The sequence below is a fragment of the Oryctolagus cuniculus genome, chromosome 13 (genome assembly GCF_964237555.1).
Source record: "Oryctolagus cuniculus chromosome 13, mOryCun1.1, whole genome shotgun sequence".
In the NCBI taxonomy this organism is placed as follows: Eukaryota; Metazoa; Chordata; class Mammalia; order Lagomorpha; family Leporidae; genus Oryctolagus; species Oryctolagus cuniculus.
Window position 1 is genome coordinate 1,329,247 of NC_091444.1, and position 15,726 is coordinate 1,344,972.

General features: G+C 65.5%; 1 protein-coding gene across 1 annotated transcript in view; it reads right to left on the reverse strand.

Moving 5' to 3' along the window:
• NMNAT2 (nicotinamide nucleotide adenylyltransferase 2) overlaps positions 1-15,726 on the reverse strand; it is a 56,333-nt gene that overhangs the window by 14,659 nt on the left and 25,948 nt on the right. The window contains exons 2-7 of the mRNA XM_051841411.2: positions 7,939-8,027; positions 7,441-7,508; positions 5,758-5,836; positions 2,678-2,804; positions 1,645-1,725; positions 1,081-1,125 (exon numbers count right to left, since the gene is read on the reverse strand). Of these exons, the coding sequence (XP_051697371.1) occupies positions 1,081-1,125; positions 1,645-1,725; positions 2,678-2,804; positions 5,758-5,836; positions 7,441-7,508; positions 7,939-8,027 (489 nt within the window). The remainder of the gene's footprint in view (positions 1-1,080; positions 1,126-1,644; positions 1,726-2,677; positions 2,805-5,757; positions 5,837-7,440; positions 7,509-7,938; positions 8,028-15,726) is intronic.

Genomic DNA, 15,726 nt, shown 5'->3' on the forward strand with positions numbered 1-15,726 from the left:
CTGGGGCTGTGCCGGGCGGAAGCCAGGAGCTCCGTGAGGTCTCCCCTGGCTGCAGGGCGCAGGCACCCGCGCCGTCACTGCTGCCCCCAGGGCGCGCGTGAGCAGGGAGCTGCTGGGGAAGCGGAAACCGGGCACCCCGGGCATGGGACGCGGGTGTCCCAACGTCCACCCTTGAATTTCTCTCTTAATCCCAATTTCCCTGTGACTGGCGGCACTGTGAGCCGACCTAACAATGTTCAGTGGCGACTCCAGCAACAAAGCTGGAAACCTCACGGAAGGTTCCAGTAAGCCAGGGTGAGCGTGCCGCAGACTTGGGCAGGAGGCCCACCAGAGACACTTAGGGCGTAAGACTGAGCGTGGGGGCCGGCACTGTGGTGTAGTGGGTAAAGCCGCCACCTGCAGAGCCAGCATCCCATGTGGGCACCGGTTCGAGACCTGGCTGCTCCACTTCCTGTCCAGCTCTCTGCTGTGGCCTGGGAAAGCAGTAGAAGATGGCCCAAGTCCTTGGGCACCTGCACCCACGTGGGAGACCGGGAAGAAGCTCCTGGCTTCAGATCAGGGCAGCTCCAGCTGTTGCGGCCATCTGGGGAGTGAACCAGTGATGGAGGACCTCCATCTCTCTCTATTTCTCTCTCTCTCTCTCTAACTCTGACTTTCAAATAAATAAATGCATCAAAAAAAAAAAAAAACCGACATGGGTGCCTTCCCCTGGAGGCCCAGACCCCAAACCCCACGGTCACGGGCCTGCCTTCACTGGGCACCCCCACTCCAGCCCCAGGCTGCCATGGCGCCCATTTTCTCCCCTCACCCACTCTGGGCCTAGGAAAGTTCTCAGTTTTCGGGTTTGTCTCTTGGAGCCTCAGGAGCCTCCAGCCCCACCAAGAGGAAAACTCCAGGGAAGGCCAGCAGGGGGCGCACTGCCCCGTTCGTGGGCAGCACCAGGGTTGCACTCCACCCCGACCCTGCCGCCGGCACAGAGCCCCGCTTCCTGGCCTCAGAGGAGCGAAAGGCCAGCCTCGAGGTCAGTGGGCACCAAGAAACACTCGGTTCCCGAGGTTGGAGCCCCGCCGGCCCACTCACCGATCTCCTCGTACCGCATCACCGTGCCCAGGTTGGCGTTCTCATCTGCGGACACAAGAGGGGCACAGGCACCTCAGGGACCCGGGCCTGGGGAGAGCCTCTGCCCCCACCACGGGCAGGGAGGGCTGTGGCCCCGCGGCTGGGGGTGGCCTCCCTCTGCACCCCACCCCCCGCACTGAGTGGCACCACGGACAGGTGACCAACAGCTCTGAGAACAGTCACTCGGTATCCAGCCGGCTCCATCTGCACAGCACCAGAAACTAGGGGGCTTCTCCGGATTCACGCCTCACAGTCCCGCAGCCGCAGTTCAAGTCCAGTGCTGGGGGTGGCGTGGGGGGTGGTCTGCTTCCTGGCTCAAGCTGGCCCCTCCCCTCTGCCTCACTCTCCTAAGGGCACTCACTGCTCATGGCTCACAGGTGAGCTCCTCACCGCCTGCCCCCGCCCCTGGGTGAATTCTGGGGACACTGAGAGACCTCCAGGCAGGAAGGAGGGGAGGGGAGAAGGCGGGGGGAGAAGGAGGCGGGGGGGGGGGGAAGGAGGCGGCGGGGAGGGCCCAGCCCTTACCCACGAAGGTGAAGCGCTCCACGGGTGGGCGCACACAGCAGATCCGGCTGAGGCTCTCGCCCACCTTGCCCAGGATCTTGGCTGTGGGAGAGAACAGAGGGACCGAGATGGAGGCTGGGGCCCCTAGGGGACCCTCGGGCGCGGCGGGGGCCAGGGGGTGGGTACCGGGGAGGGAGGAGGAAGGAGGGCAGGGAGAGAACAGGAACCCGAGGGCGCCAGGTGCAGGCGTCCAGGGCACAGGCCAGAGTCTGCACTCCAGGCCAAGCACCCACGACCCGACCCCGTGACAGCCACTGCCCACCCACGGGGTACTCTGCTCTCCCCGTGCCTCGCGGGTACTGAGAGGGAGTCTGCGTGCCCTGGGCTGCTCGGGGCCTGGTTAGAGGGCCCCTGCGCTGTGGCCGTCCCCACCTCCTCAGTGGGAGCGTTTCTGCCCCGCGTGCGTCCTGGGCCACCTCCTCCGCGCGCTGCTGGGCCACCAACGCTCCAGTCCCCATGCAGCTGTCTGCACCCTGAGCTGCCGGCTGCTGGGGGCTGCACCCTGTTTACGTAACGCGCCAGTGACCCGGTGACGGGACTGCACCTGTCTCGGCCTCGTGGCCGGCCAGGACTGAGCAGGACTGACCGGGAACAGCAGCCCCCCAACCCCAGTTTTCTGTCTGTTACTTGGGACGAGGTACCCACCCCTCGGAACGTCGCACAACACTGAGCGGTCAGGCCACAGCCCCAGTCTCACTCAGTGTGAGTGGCAGGTCTGGTCCTGGGAGGGGTTAAGAGTGCGGGGGTCCTAGACCAGACCCTTGGGTGCGACCCTCAGGGGGCAGAGAAAGACGCTGGCTTCTGTCCATGTCACTCCAGTAAGGCGATGATGTCTGCACACCGAGCCCAGGGATTCGGCTTCCTCTGTGGCCGCGCGCGGAGGGCTCCCACACCTGCTCCCAGCAGCACCTCATCCGGGATGCAAACCTGCGCCCCCCCCGCCCCGCTCGGGCAGCTCGGCGGGGCCCCCAGGGGCTCCTGAGGCAGGGCCTACCTGCCGTGGGCTTGGCGGGCACATTGCTGTTCTGGTAGGCGGGCTGGGGCGTCTCCTGCTGCGGCTGCCCAATCACAGGCGTCATGGAGGGCGTGCTGACGTTGGACAGGATGCAGCCGGTCACCCGCTGCGCAAGGGAAGAGCCGGGTCAGCGTCACCGGCCAGAGACCCTGGAAGTGGTCATCGGCTCGTCCCTCATGGTGAGGCTGCCTGGAGCCAGGCGGGGGAGGGGAGCCCTGCGGTGGGTTCCAGACCCAGCTGTACTACGCACTCACTCAGCAGCCCGGAGGCCCAGGGCCACAGCGGGGGCTCGGCCTTGCCCTGTTCTAACTGTGTGACCTTGCAAGGCCGCTTCATCCCCCAGGAGCCCCGGCTGGGGAGCCCAGAAGCACTGACCCCAACTCCAGCCGGGTCAGCCGAGCAGGTGCACACAGCGTGCCCGAGTGCCTGGCTGGGCAGGAGCCGTGAAGGGCAGCGAGGCTGCGGCCTGCGTGCTGGGAACGTGCCAGGGCCTCACCAACCCGGGCACTGCCTCTGCCGTCGGGCCCAGGGCTGCGAGCAGAGCCAGCGGAGCTGTGTGGTGAGGGGCGGGGGGTGGACTTGCCCCTGGATGGGCTGCACGTCTCAGAGCTCAACGCAGACAAATGTGACCTCCTGTCACTGTGCTGCACTGGGTGGGCCACGGGGAGGGCGCAGAGCTGAGAACTGGTGCACCAGGAGAGGGAGAGGCAGGGAGGAACAGAGACCCAGGCTCAGCCTGCCCAGGGAGGAACAGACCAGGGCTCAGTCTGCCCAGGGAGGAACAGACCAGGGCTCAGTCTGCCCAGGGAGAAACAGAGACCGGAGCTCAGCCTGCCCAGGGAGGGACAGAGACCAGGCTCAGTCTGCCCAGGGAGGAACAGACCAGGGCTCAGTCTGCCCAGGGAGGAACAGAGACCAGGGCTCAGCCTGCCTAAGGAGCAATAGAGAACAGGGCTCAGCCTGCCCAGGGAGGAACAGACCAGGGCTCAGCCTGCCCAGGGAGGAACAGACCAGGGCTCAGCCTGTCCAGGGAGGAACAGAGACCGGGGCTCAGCCTGCCCAGGGAGGAACAGACCAGGGCTCAGCCTGCCCAGGGAGGAACAGAGACCAGGGCTCAGCCTGCCCAGGGAGGAACAGAGAACAGGGCTCAGTCTGCCCAGGGAGGAACAGAGACCAGGGCTCAGTCTGCCCAGGGAGGAACAGAGACCAGGGCTCAGCATGTCCAGGGAGGAACAGAGACCCAGGCTCAGCCTGCCCAGGGAGAAACAGAGACCGGAGCTCAGCCTGCCCAGGGAGGAACAGACCAGGGCTCGGCCTGCCCAGGGAGGAACAGAGACCAGGGCTCGGCCTGCCCAGGGAGGAGCAGAGACCGGGGCTCAGCCTGTCCAGGGAGGAACAGAGACCGGAGCTCAGCCTGCCCAGGGAGGAACAGAGACCGGAGCTCAGCCTGCCCAGGGAGGAACAGACCAGGGCTCAGCCTGCCCAGGGAGGAACAGAGACCGGAGCTCAGCCTGCCCAGGGAGGAACAGAGACCAGGGCTCAGCCTGCCCAGGGAGGAACAGAGACCAGGGCTCAGTCTGCCCAGGGAGGAACAGACCAGGGCTCAGCCTGCCCAGGGAGGAACAGACCAGGGCTCAGCCTGCCCAGGGAGGAACAGACCAGGGCTCAGCCTGCCCAGGGAGGAACAGAGACCGGGGCTCAGTCTGCCCAGGGAGGAACAGACCAGGGCTCAGCCTGCCCAGGGAGGAACAGACCAGGGCTCAGCCTGCCCAGGGAGGAACAGAGACCAGGGCTCAGTCTGCCCAGAGAAAAACAGACCAGGGCTCAGCCTGCCCAGGGAGGAACAGACCAGGCTCAGCCTGCCCAGGGAGGAACAGACCAGGGCTCAGCCTGCCCAGGGAGAAACAGAGACCAGGGCTCAGCCTGCCCAGGGAGGGACAGAGACCAGGGCTCAGCCTGCCCAGGGAGGAACAGACCCGGGCTCAGCCTGCCCAGGGAGGAACAGAGACCAGGGCTCAGCCTGCCCAGGGAGGAACAGACCAGGGCTCAGCCTGCCCAGGGAGGAACAGAGACCAGGGCTTGGCCTGCCCAGGGAGGAACAGACCAGGGCTCGGCCTGCCCAGGGAGGAACAGACCAGGGCTCAGCCTGCCCAGGGAGGAACAGACCAGGGCTCAGCCTGCCCAGGGAGGAACAGACCAGGGCTCAGCCTGCCCAGGGAGGAGCAGAGACCAGGGCTCAGCCTGCCCAGGGAGGAACAGACCAGGGCTCAGCCTGCCCAGGGAGGAACAGAGACCAGGGCTTGGCCTGCCCAGCCTCCCAGGGGCCGAGAGGAGCAGCTGTGTGAAGGGCTCTGGGGTGCGGGCCAGGCCGGCTTTCCATGTCCTGGGAACCTGAGCGGGTCACCAGCAGGTGGTCCTGACTCCCCTGCTCTGCCCCACCCCAGATTCTGGGTCGCACAGCTCCCCTCCATTTGACATAAAGCCGTCTGTGAGGTCAGGGCTGCTGCCCACGGAGAACGGCGAGAGGCCCTTGTGTGACAGCAAGAACAGCGGCTCGGAGGCCCCTGGACCAGAACAGTGCCCTGCGGCCGGCTACCGGGGCTGAGCCTGGTCTGCTGCCCACCGCCGCGGTTGCCCGTGGGAGCTGACGGGTGGGCACAGAGCTCTCTGCTCTGGCCAGTGCCGTGCCACTGGCTGGCACGGTGGCCAGCGTGTGGCCACCCTGGGTCCCCGCAGCCCGGCCCCAGGCTCCAGGCTCCGGTCAGGGACACAGTTCTCTCCTGGGCGCCTCCTCTCCCCACTGACAGATAAGGACCAGGCCCGGCCTGCTGCCCGGCGCTCTCACAGGTGGGGCGGGAAGGAGCGAGGGAGCGGCGGCCCTGGCGTGCGGCACACCCGCAGCTCCCCTGCAGCCAGGGCACTGGCACCCAGGCCCCGTTCTCCCTGCCCACGCCCTCCCCGGGCTGCAGCCCACGTGGGAGGCTGGGAGCACTGCAGTCCCCAGGCGCTCAGCTTCTCCCGCCGCTGGCCAGGCCCCGCTCGGCCCCGCCCCCGCTCACCTTCATGAGGTCTCGATGGTGCTGCAGCACGCTGCAGGTGGTCTGCCAGGTGTCCTGGTAGCACTCCCAAGGGTCCACCCTAGCGGCAGGGAGAGGCCTGGCTCAGTCCCACCGTCCCCCGCCGTCCCCCACCGTCCCCCTCCAGAGACCCCAGGCTGGGGCCCTGCAGCTCCCGCCAGCCTGTGACAGCGACGGCCATCGGGCCACACCTGGCCCGAAACAGCCCCCATGGCTCGGGTTTCTGTGTAAGGTGACGGGAGTTGGCAGCCGTCCGTCAGGCCGGTCCACGCGTGGGCTCCGGGGAAGCAATGGAAGCTCGGCAGCAGTGCCCCCGCCCCGGCAGGTGTTAACGTGTGCGGCACTCAGTCTTACCTGCAAAGGAGGCTTTCCCTCGACACTACGGGACCGTGATAAAGGCTGAAGCAGCCGGGCCCCTCACCCGGCGGCTGCGGGCCCAGGGGAGCAGCCCGTCCGCCTCCCCGAGCCCTGGGACTTCGCGGGCGTGGTGCTCAGACTGGAAGGCGCAGCCCCACGCAAGGAGGCCGCGACATGGCGAAGTCCAGCCCCAGACCGATGCTCAACTTCAAGGCCAGCCGAGCAGGCTGCTGACCCGGGGTCACCTTAGCCCTCGAGCCGTCCCCGTCCACCCCACCAACGCACACACCTGAGGCTCCGGCTAATGAGCCCGAGCCTGGCTCCTCCCTGCCCTGACCCTGCTGGACGGCTCCCCGCGTCAGGGGCCTGCTGGCCAGAGCTGCCACTCACACGTCCCAGGGCACCAGGGCCCCACAGGGCAGGCAGGGAGTGCAGAGGGCTTATGCCTGGGTCTGCAAAGCTCGTCAGAGCAGGGACGGCCTCCTGCCCAGTGTCTGCCTGCCCTGGGCGCGAGCAGTCCCGCTCAGGGGCCCTGCTGCCCACCGAGGGCAAAGCCACCTCCTCCTCTCCCACCGCCTCCGCTCCGTCCCCATGTCCTGGGGGGTGAGAGGCTGGGACAGGTACCTGCCCCGTACCCAGAGCAGCACACAGGTGTGCAGGGATCTCTGTCCCGCCCCTTGCGGCTCCCAGTCCCGCCCACCGCCTCTGCCACCCCCTGCGGTCGGCTGTCCATCACTCTTTCGCAGACACCCCTGGGGGCTGCTTGCTTTGCCAGGCAGTGGATGTGGCAGCACGCGTGGCGTGCCCGTTTTCGCAACCATCGTCTCACCACGCAGGTTTTGCAGGCCGCAGCCCTGGGAGAAGGGTTCCCATGGCGACCGGGAGCCTGCTTCCTAGGGCCAGCCGGGGAGGGGCAGGCGCAGGCCCAGTGCACCTGCTGCAGCCGCCACAAAGGGCAGTGAGCCCAGCACCCACTCCTCTGTCCCGAGTCAGCGGGGACCCTGACGGCCTGAGCTGGATCCAGGTGTCCAGGGAGCCTTCCAGAAAGCGCTGGGGTCAGCAGGAGGCGGTGGGGACAGAGTGGGAGGCGGTTCTTTCCCGCAGTGACCTTGGGGAAGCCAAGGAGACGAAACCCTGCACTTCCTTCTTTAGTTTCACTGCCCCACGGCTTGGCTCAAAACCCAAGTCACCCGGGCCGCCGCTGGAGGCCGCCCAGCACTGCCGTGGGGGCTGAAGCCTCTCGCTGCCCCCCACCCCCCGCCACGACACCCGGATCGGAGCTGGATTCTTCCCCGGGCCCGGCCCTACCTGATCCAGTCGGAGTTCTGGACGGCCAGCTGACACATGACGAGGCGGTGCCGGCTCGACACAAGGCCCTGGGAGGCAACAGAGCAAGCCTGGAGGCGCCCACAGCACCCCCCACAACCCTTATTCCCCGGGGGCGGCACGGACAGGCGTGGCAGGGCGGCGTGGGGGACAGAGAAGGACGCAGGGCACGGGGAAGAAACATCCCAGCCCGGCCGGCGCATCGCCCGGCAGCAGCCGTCGTGGGCCCAGCAAGCGCGCCTGTCCCTGGGCTGGGGCGGGCTGGCTGGTGTCCTGGGCGGGACGGAAGGACGGACAGCGCCTGGCTTTTCTGGGACGCGAGCAGGGAGGGGGGGAAATGAGGTTTTCTCCAGCACTCCAGGAGAGGCTGCCCCAGACGGCCCGGCATCCACGCGGTGCCTGCCCCTCGTCCCCGAGCTCTGACTCGGCCGGGAGCTGTCCCCCGTGTCTGACCGCCACGGGGCGAGGGCAGGGACCCACCTGTTTTCCATAGGAGTCGTGCACGGGGGAGACAATGCCGCCGATGACAATGAACCTCCCAGTCTTGTGCAGGTAGTCCCTGGCCCGCTCTGGTGGAAGGAAAGAGGCGTGGATGAGCGGAACGCAGGCGTGGATGAGCGGAACGCAGCCCTGCACTCCCGGACCTCGGCCAGCGCCTGCCTTGCCGGCTGTTTGGACAGAAAACGCCCGCGCTCAAGGCAGACGTGGGTGAGCAAAGGGCGTGGGCCAGACTCCAGCCCCCAGGCAGAGCTGGGCCTGGGGGGTTACACGAGGTCTGGGTCAGGAGTCCCTGGAGCCTCAGCTTGGAACTCTCTCCCACGGGTACCTGAGGAAGGCCAGCGAGGAAGAGGAGCTCAGAAAAAGCCACCCGCAACGGTGTTTGGCACCACGGCTGAGCTGCTCACGTCACTGGCATCCCACGTGAGCACAGGTTCAGTTCCGGCTGCTCCACTTCCGGCCCAGCTCTCTGCCGATGCGGCCGGGAAAGCAGCAGCAGGTGGCCAGGTGGGAGACCTGGATGGAGTCCCAGGCTCCAGGCTCCAGGCTTCAGCTTGGCCCAGCCCCGACAGCGGCAGCCACTTGGGAAGTCAACCAGTGACACATCTCTCTCTCTCTCTCTCTGCAATGTGCCTTTCGAGTAAATGAATAATTACGATTAATTCATAAGTAGTAAATAACATGAAAATTGCATCTTTGCTTCTCTGTTTCCTTTCCACGTGAAATCTCCGACGGTTCTCTTAAACAGCGGGCGTCTTCAGCGCCGCTGTCGATGTACGGGGTCACCACGCAGACTGCACACACCTCAGCCCACCACGCAGCAGCCCACAGGAACAGCGAAGCATGCGTGCGGCACACCTGTCACTCTCGGTGAACCCACACATGCACACGCCTGTTACGTGGAGCCCACAGCACACGTGAGTTCACCCCTGCTGGTCTGGCCACACGCACGATGACCTGTGTCCTCCGCACAGCCCCGAGCCGCCTGAGAGGCAGCAGAGGGGCCACTGCAGAGCCCTGGCCTGCTCACCCCCGTGCTCTGGGCCAGCCGCTGACCCTGGCGGGGAGCAGGCGGGCAGCGGTCAGTGCCCAGACTCCCTGAGGCAGGAGCGGCCGTGCGCCCGGAGGCTCAACACTGTGCGTGAGCTGGCCAGCCCGGCTCGTAGGCGGCCCCTGCTCGGCCTTCCGTTCTCCGGCGGTGAGCGGGGCTGGAGCGTCTCCTGTGGAAGCAGAGGCGGCTCTGGGCCCCAGGGCAGGTGGGCGCTGCTCGGATGGACCCGGGCGTCACAGGCCGGCAGCCACAGCAGTCCTGGCTTCAGCCTGGTGTCCCTGCCTTTACACACGGGTCCCCCGTGCACAGAGGACCGCACGCTGGCGCAGGTCTGCAGGAGGAGAAACCGCGCTGCGGTGTCTGGCTGAGTGCCGTCCGAGCCGGGGTGAGCCACAGTTTTCCACTCCCACGAGGCCGCTGTGACGCTTCCAGCAGCCACAAACACAGGGACAGGACATTCCGGGGTGCAGGGTTTTGTGCTCGCGAAGGTTTTCGGACAACTTGGCCAGCAGTGCCTGCAGGCTTGGGGCGGTGGGGGGCGGGGAGCATTCCGGATCCTCAAACGCCCTGTCGCTCTGGGGTCCGTCGGGTCCAGGCTTCGGCCGCCCCGATGGGTGTGTCACGTCTGGGGTCTGTCGGGTCCGTTGGTTCGGCCGCCCTTATAGGTGTGTCACTGTCACATTCACTCTTGACAAGAACAGACATCACTCATCCTCAAGTCCTGTTTTACGGCCAGATTCCCGGCCCCAAAAAACTTATTTTTATTTATTTGAAAGAAAGACTGACCGAAAGAGAGGGAGTGGGGGAGACAGAGGAAGATCTTCCGTGCACTGGTTCACTCTGCGAACGGCCACAACAACCGGAGCTGGGCCAGGCCAAGGCCAGGAGCCCAGAGCTCCGTCCTGGTCTCCACGCGCGTGAGGGGCCCAAGCGCCCAGACGCCCTTCCGCTGCTTTCCCAGGCATCAGCAGGAGCTGGGGCAGAACTGGGGCAGCTGCCGCTGCCCTTCGTCTACAGCACAGGTTCAAGAAGCCTATCTGTGGTCCACGTGCCATCCAGGCTGCACCCGTGCCCAGGACCCGGGAGCCCCTGGCCACAGGCTGCCGACGTGGGGACACAGCTGCACCCACACACGGGGCAGGGGACACTGTCACAGCCCACACACAGGGTGAGGGGACACTGTCACAGCCCACACACACACGGGGCAGGGACACTGTCACAGCCCACACACAGGGTGAGGGGACACTGTCACAGCCCACACACACACGGGGCAGGGACACTGTCACAGCCCACACATACACGGGGCAGGGGACACTGTCACAGCCCACACACGGGGCAGGGGACACTGTCACAGCCCACACATACATGGGGCAGGGGACACTGGAGACACAGCCCACATACACACGGGGCAGGGGACACTGGAGACACAGCCCACACACACACAGGGGGCAGGGGACACTGGAGACACAGCCCACACAGGGCAGGGGACACTGTCACAGCCCACACACACACGGGGCAGGGGACACTGTCACAGCCCACACACAGGGTGAGGGGACACTGTCACAGCCCACACACACACGGGGCAGGGACACTGTCACAGCCCACACACGGGGCAGGGGACACTGTCACAGCCCACACATACATGGGGCAGGGGACACTGGAGACACAGCCCACACACACACGGGGCAGGGGACACTGGAGACACAGCCCACACAGGGCAGGGGACACTGTCACAGCCCACACACACATGGGGCAGGGGACACTGTCACAGCCCACACACACACAGGGGGCAGGAACACTGTCACAGCCCACACACACATGGGGCAGGGGACACTGTCACAGCCCACACACACACAGGGAGCAGCGGACTGTCACAGCCCACACACACACATGGGGCAGGGGACACTGTCACAGCCCACACACACACAGGGAGCAGGGGACTGTCACAGCCCACACACGGGGCAGGGGACATTGCCACCCCCGGGTACCCTCCCTCGGCTCACCACCAGGGTGTCTCTGGACAGAGACCAGCCCGTGGGATCCGATCCGGGCCAGGCTTCCCAAACATGGTCTAGCTTTGTCCATCAGTTCCGTCCCAGCGGAGGGGCTGAGTCACACTCACACCCCACACGCTGGCCTGCCCGCCACGGAGAGGAGCCGGCACCGGCATCGGCTTGGCATGCCTCGTGCTTGGTCCCCAGGGGTTCCGCTGTGCCCACGCTCACTGCAGGCCTTGGGACGGACACGGCTGGGGCAATTCACCCGTGAACGAACACTCAGGGTGCAGACATGTCTCGCCTGCCTCCCGGCCACGCGTGTGACCTGCGCTGCCACCCAGGGCTCAGCACAGGCACAACCCCTTCTGAGTTGTGCTCCCAGCTGGAGCGAGATTCCTGCTGGGAGCTGAGAATTCACCTGACAGAGCTGGCGAGGGCTTCCGGTGACGGTGGCTCTGTGCCAGCGGCCGGCAGGGACGCTGCCCCGCCCCCACGATGCTGAGGCTTGCGACATTTGCGACAGGGGCGCCACACAGAGCGCGTGGGCAGCAGGCGCCAGAGGAGCCGCAGAGACTTCCCGGGAGGGGGAGAACACAGCGGAGACTGGCGCTGGGGACGGGCGGCGGAGGGTGGCGTCCTGACCCCGTCTTTGTTTCCTGTCTCTCCCAGGGAGACAGCCCCTCCCAGCCATGGACAACTGGCCCCAGCCACTCTTCCAAACACAGGCCCACCAAAGCAGGCTGGCAGCCGAAGCCCTGGCCCAGGGTCTCACAATTGGGCGATGGCCCCGGGGCGGGAACGCCCCGGGAGAAAGCCCTGTGGGTGCTGGGAAGAAGTGGGGGGGGGCCTCCTGGGCAGGGGAACGAGCTGAGCTTCTCTGGGCACAAGGGAGAAGCAGCGGGACCAGCGGGCTGGGCCTCAGCGCTCACCCGTCCCCAGGCCTCTGCCGCCTGCCACTGCCGAGCCGGATACGCGACACACACGCTGGAGTGCTTGCCCACTGGGATGTTGTTTTAAAGTGAGGAGAGGGCTGGCCCTGCGGTGCCAGAATCCCATGTGGGCGCTGGGTTGAGTCCTGGCTGCTCCATTTCCAACCCAGCTCCCTGCTAAGGAGCCTGGCAAAGCATCGGAAGATTCCCAAGTGCTTGGGCCCCTGCACCCAAGAGGTACAGTGGGAGCCCGGGAAGAAGCTCCTGGCTCCTGGCTTTGGTGCCAACAGCCACTTGGGGAGTAAACCAGCGGGTAGAAGATCTGTGTCTGTCTCTCTAACTCTGCTTTCAAGCACATTAATTAATTTTAGAAATGTGAGGGGAGGCACAGGAAGTGGGGGAGGTGCAGGAAGTGGGGGAGGTGCAGGAAGTGGGGGAGGTACAGGAAGTGGGGGAGGTGCAGGAAGTGGGGGTGCAGGAAGTGGGGGCAAAGGAAGTGGGGGAGGTACAGGGAGTGGGGGAGGTGCAGGAAGTGGGGGAGGTGCAGGAAGTGGGGGTGCAGGAAGTGGGGGCAAAGGAAGTGGGGGAGGTACAGGGAGTGGGGGAGGCACAGGAAGTGGGGAGGTGTAGGGAGTGGGGGAGGCACAGGGAGTGGGGAGGACCATTGGCAGCGGCCTTGCTTGACGATGAGACCCCCCGTCCACGGGTGAATGTGACAGTTCACGGAGCAGCAGCCCAGGAGCAGCCTTCACTGGAGAAAGCAACAAAATAAACGCCTACAGCGGGGAAACGGAGCTGGGGGAGGCAGAGGGGACACGGGAGCAGGAAGAACACTCAGAGGAGACCCTTGGGGAGCCAGATACCCGTGTGCACGCAGTGAGAAAGGACGAGAGACCCGTGTGCACGCAATGAGAAAGGACGAGAGACCCGTGTGCACGCAGTGAGAAAGGACGAGAGACCCGTGTGCACGCAATGAGAAAGGACGAGAGACCCGTGTGCATGCAGTGAGAAAGGACGAGAGACCCGTGTGCACGCAGTGAGAAAGGACGAGAGACCCGTGTGCACGCAATGAGAAAGGACGAGAGACCCGTGTGCACGCAGTGAGAAAGGACGAGAGACCCGTGTGCACGCAATGAGAAAGGACGAGAGACCCGTGTGCACGCAATGAGAAAGGACGAGAGACCCGTGTGCACGCAATGAGAAAGGACGAGAGACCCGTGTGCACGCAGTGAGAAAGGACGAGAGACCCGTGTCCACGCAGTGAGGAAGGACGAGAGACCCCGTGTCAATGAGTGAGGAAGGACGAGAGACCCCGTGTCAATGAGTGAGGAAGGACGAGAGACCCCGTGTCAATGAGTGAGGAAGGACGAGAGACCCCGTGTCAATGAGTGAGGAAGGACGAGAGATCCCGTGTCAATGAGTGAGGAAGGACGAGAGATCCCGTGTCAATGAGTGAGGAAGGACGAGAGACCCCGTGTCAATGAGTGAGGAAGGACGAGAGATCCCGTGTCAATGAGTGAGGAAGGACGAGACCCGTGTCCATTAGTGAGGAAGGACGAGAGATCCCGTGTCAATGAGTGAGGAAGGACGAGAGATCCCGTGTCAATGAGTGAGGAAGGACGAGAGATCCCGTGTCAATGAGTGAGGAAGGACGAGAGATCCCGTGTCAATGAGTGAGGAAGGACGAGAGACCCGTGTGCACACAATGAGAAAGGACAAGAGACCCGTGTGCATGCAGTGAGAAAGGACGAGAGACCCGTGTCCATGAGTGAGGAAGGACGAGACCCGTGTCCATGAGTGAGGAAGGACGAGAGACCCCGTGTCAATGAGTGAGGAAGGACGAGAGACCCGTGTCCACGCAGTGAGGAAGGATGAGAGACCCGTGTCCATGCAGTGAGGAAGGATGAGAGACCCCGTGTGCACGAGTGAGGAAGGAGAGACCCCGTGTCCATGCAGTAAGAACGGGGCCAGGACAGGGAGCCCGTGCCCTGTTCACCCGGCTGGCGGTGCCTGCGGTGCCTGCCTGTACGAGGCTGTGCCGGGAACGGCCCACACCCCCGCCGAGCCTGCCTCCTCCTGGACGGGTCAGACCACTGCAAACAGCCAGCAGCGAGAGAGCTCCCGGCCTCAGCACGGCCAGCGGGTGACAGCTGGACGTAGAAACAGAGGGGCCGGACAGACACGAGAACGAGGCAACTCCTGCCAATGGACACACCGCAGCCAAAATCAGGCATTCCAGGGCATGCTGGGAAACACCAAGAAAAGCAGATGGACAGCGAACACACAGGGGAGGAAAGGAGTCTACTCGGTGGCCACGGCTTTGCCAGTGCCCCCTGGTGGTCACCTGCTTCCCAGCAGGGGCAGGTGCAGCGAGTGGCCAGCCTCGTCCACCTGGACGCTGCTGACACCGCTGGATGAATACGGCCCTGGGCCTCCGGCACACAGCCCAAGATGCACCTGCGGCACAACAGACTAAATTCACTACTACCCACAGCGCACGAGAGGCAGGGGTGAGGGGCCAGAGCTGACCACGCCCAAGGGCTGCCTCTGCACACCTCCCCCTGCACAGGCTGTGTCTGCACACCTCCACCTGCACTGGGTCTCTGCACACCTCCCCCTGCACGAGGCCGTCTCTGCACACCTCCCCCCGCACGGGCCATGTCTACACACCTCCACCCTGCACGGGCCATGTCTGCGCACCTCCCCCTGCACAGGCCGTCTCTGCACTCTTCCCCCTGCACAGGCTGTGTCTGCACACCTCCACCTGCACTGGGTCTCTGCATACCTCCCCCTGCTTAGGCCGTCTCTGCACACCTCCCCCTGCACAGGCTGTGTCTGCACACCTCCCCCTGCATGGGTCCTGTCTGCGCACCTCCCCCTGCACTGCTGTGTCTGCGCACCTCCACCCACACGGGGCCGTGTCTGCACACCTCCCCCTGCACGGGGACTTCTCTGCACACCTCCCCCTGCATGGGCCGTGACTGCACACCTCCCCCTGCACGGGGCCGTCTCTGCACACCTCCACCTGCACGGGGCCGTCTCTGCACACCTCCCCCTGCACGGGCTGTGTCTGCACACCTCCTCCTACATGGGCTGTGTCTGCACACCTCCACCTGCATGGGGCCTTCTCTGCATACCTCCCCCTGCATGGGCCATGACTGCACACCTCCCCCTGCACGGGGCCATCTCTGCACACCTCCACCTGCACGGGGCCGTGTCTGCACACCTCCCCCTGCACAGGGCCGTCTCTGCACACCTCCCCCTGCACGAGACCGTCTCTGTACACCTCCCCCTGCACAGGGCCATGTCTACGCACCTCCACCTACACGGGCCATGTCTGCACACTTCCCCCTGCACGGGTCGTGTCTGTACACCTCCCCCTGCATGGGGCCGTCTCTGCACACCTCCCCCTGCATGGGCCATGACTGTACACCTCCCCCTGCATGGGGCCATGTCTGCACACCTCCCCCTACACGGGTCGTGTCTGCACACCTCCCCCTGCATGGGTCCTGTCTGCGCACCTCCCCCTGCATGGGGCCGTCTCTGCACACCTCCCCCTGCATGGGCCGTGACTGCACACCTCCCCCTGCATGGGGCCATGTCTGCACACCTCCCCCTACACAGGTCGTGTCTGCATACCTCCCCCTGCACGGATCATGTCTGCGCACCTCCCCCTGCACGGGGCCGTCTCTGCACACCTCCCCCTGCACGGGGCCTTCTCTGCATACCTCCCCCTGCATGGGCCGTGACTGCACACCTCCCCCTGCATGGGGCCATGTCTGCACACCTCCCC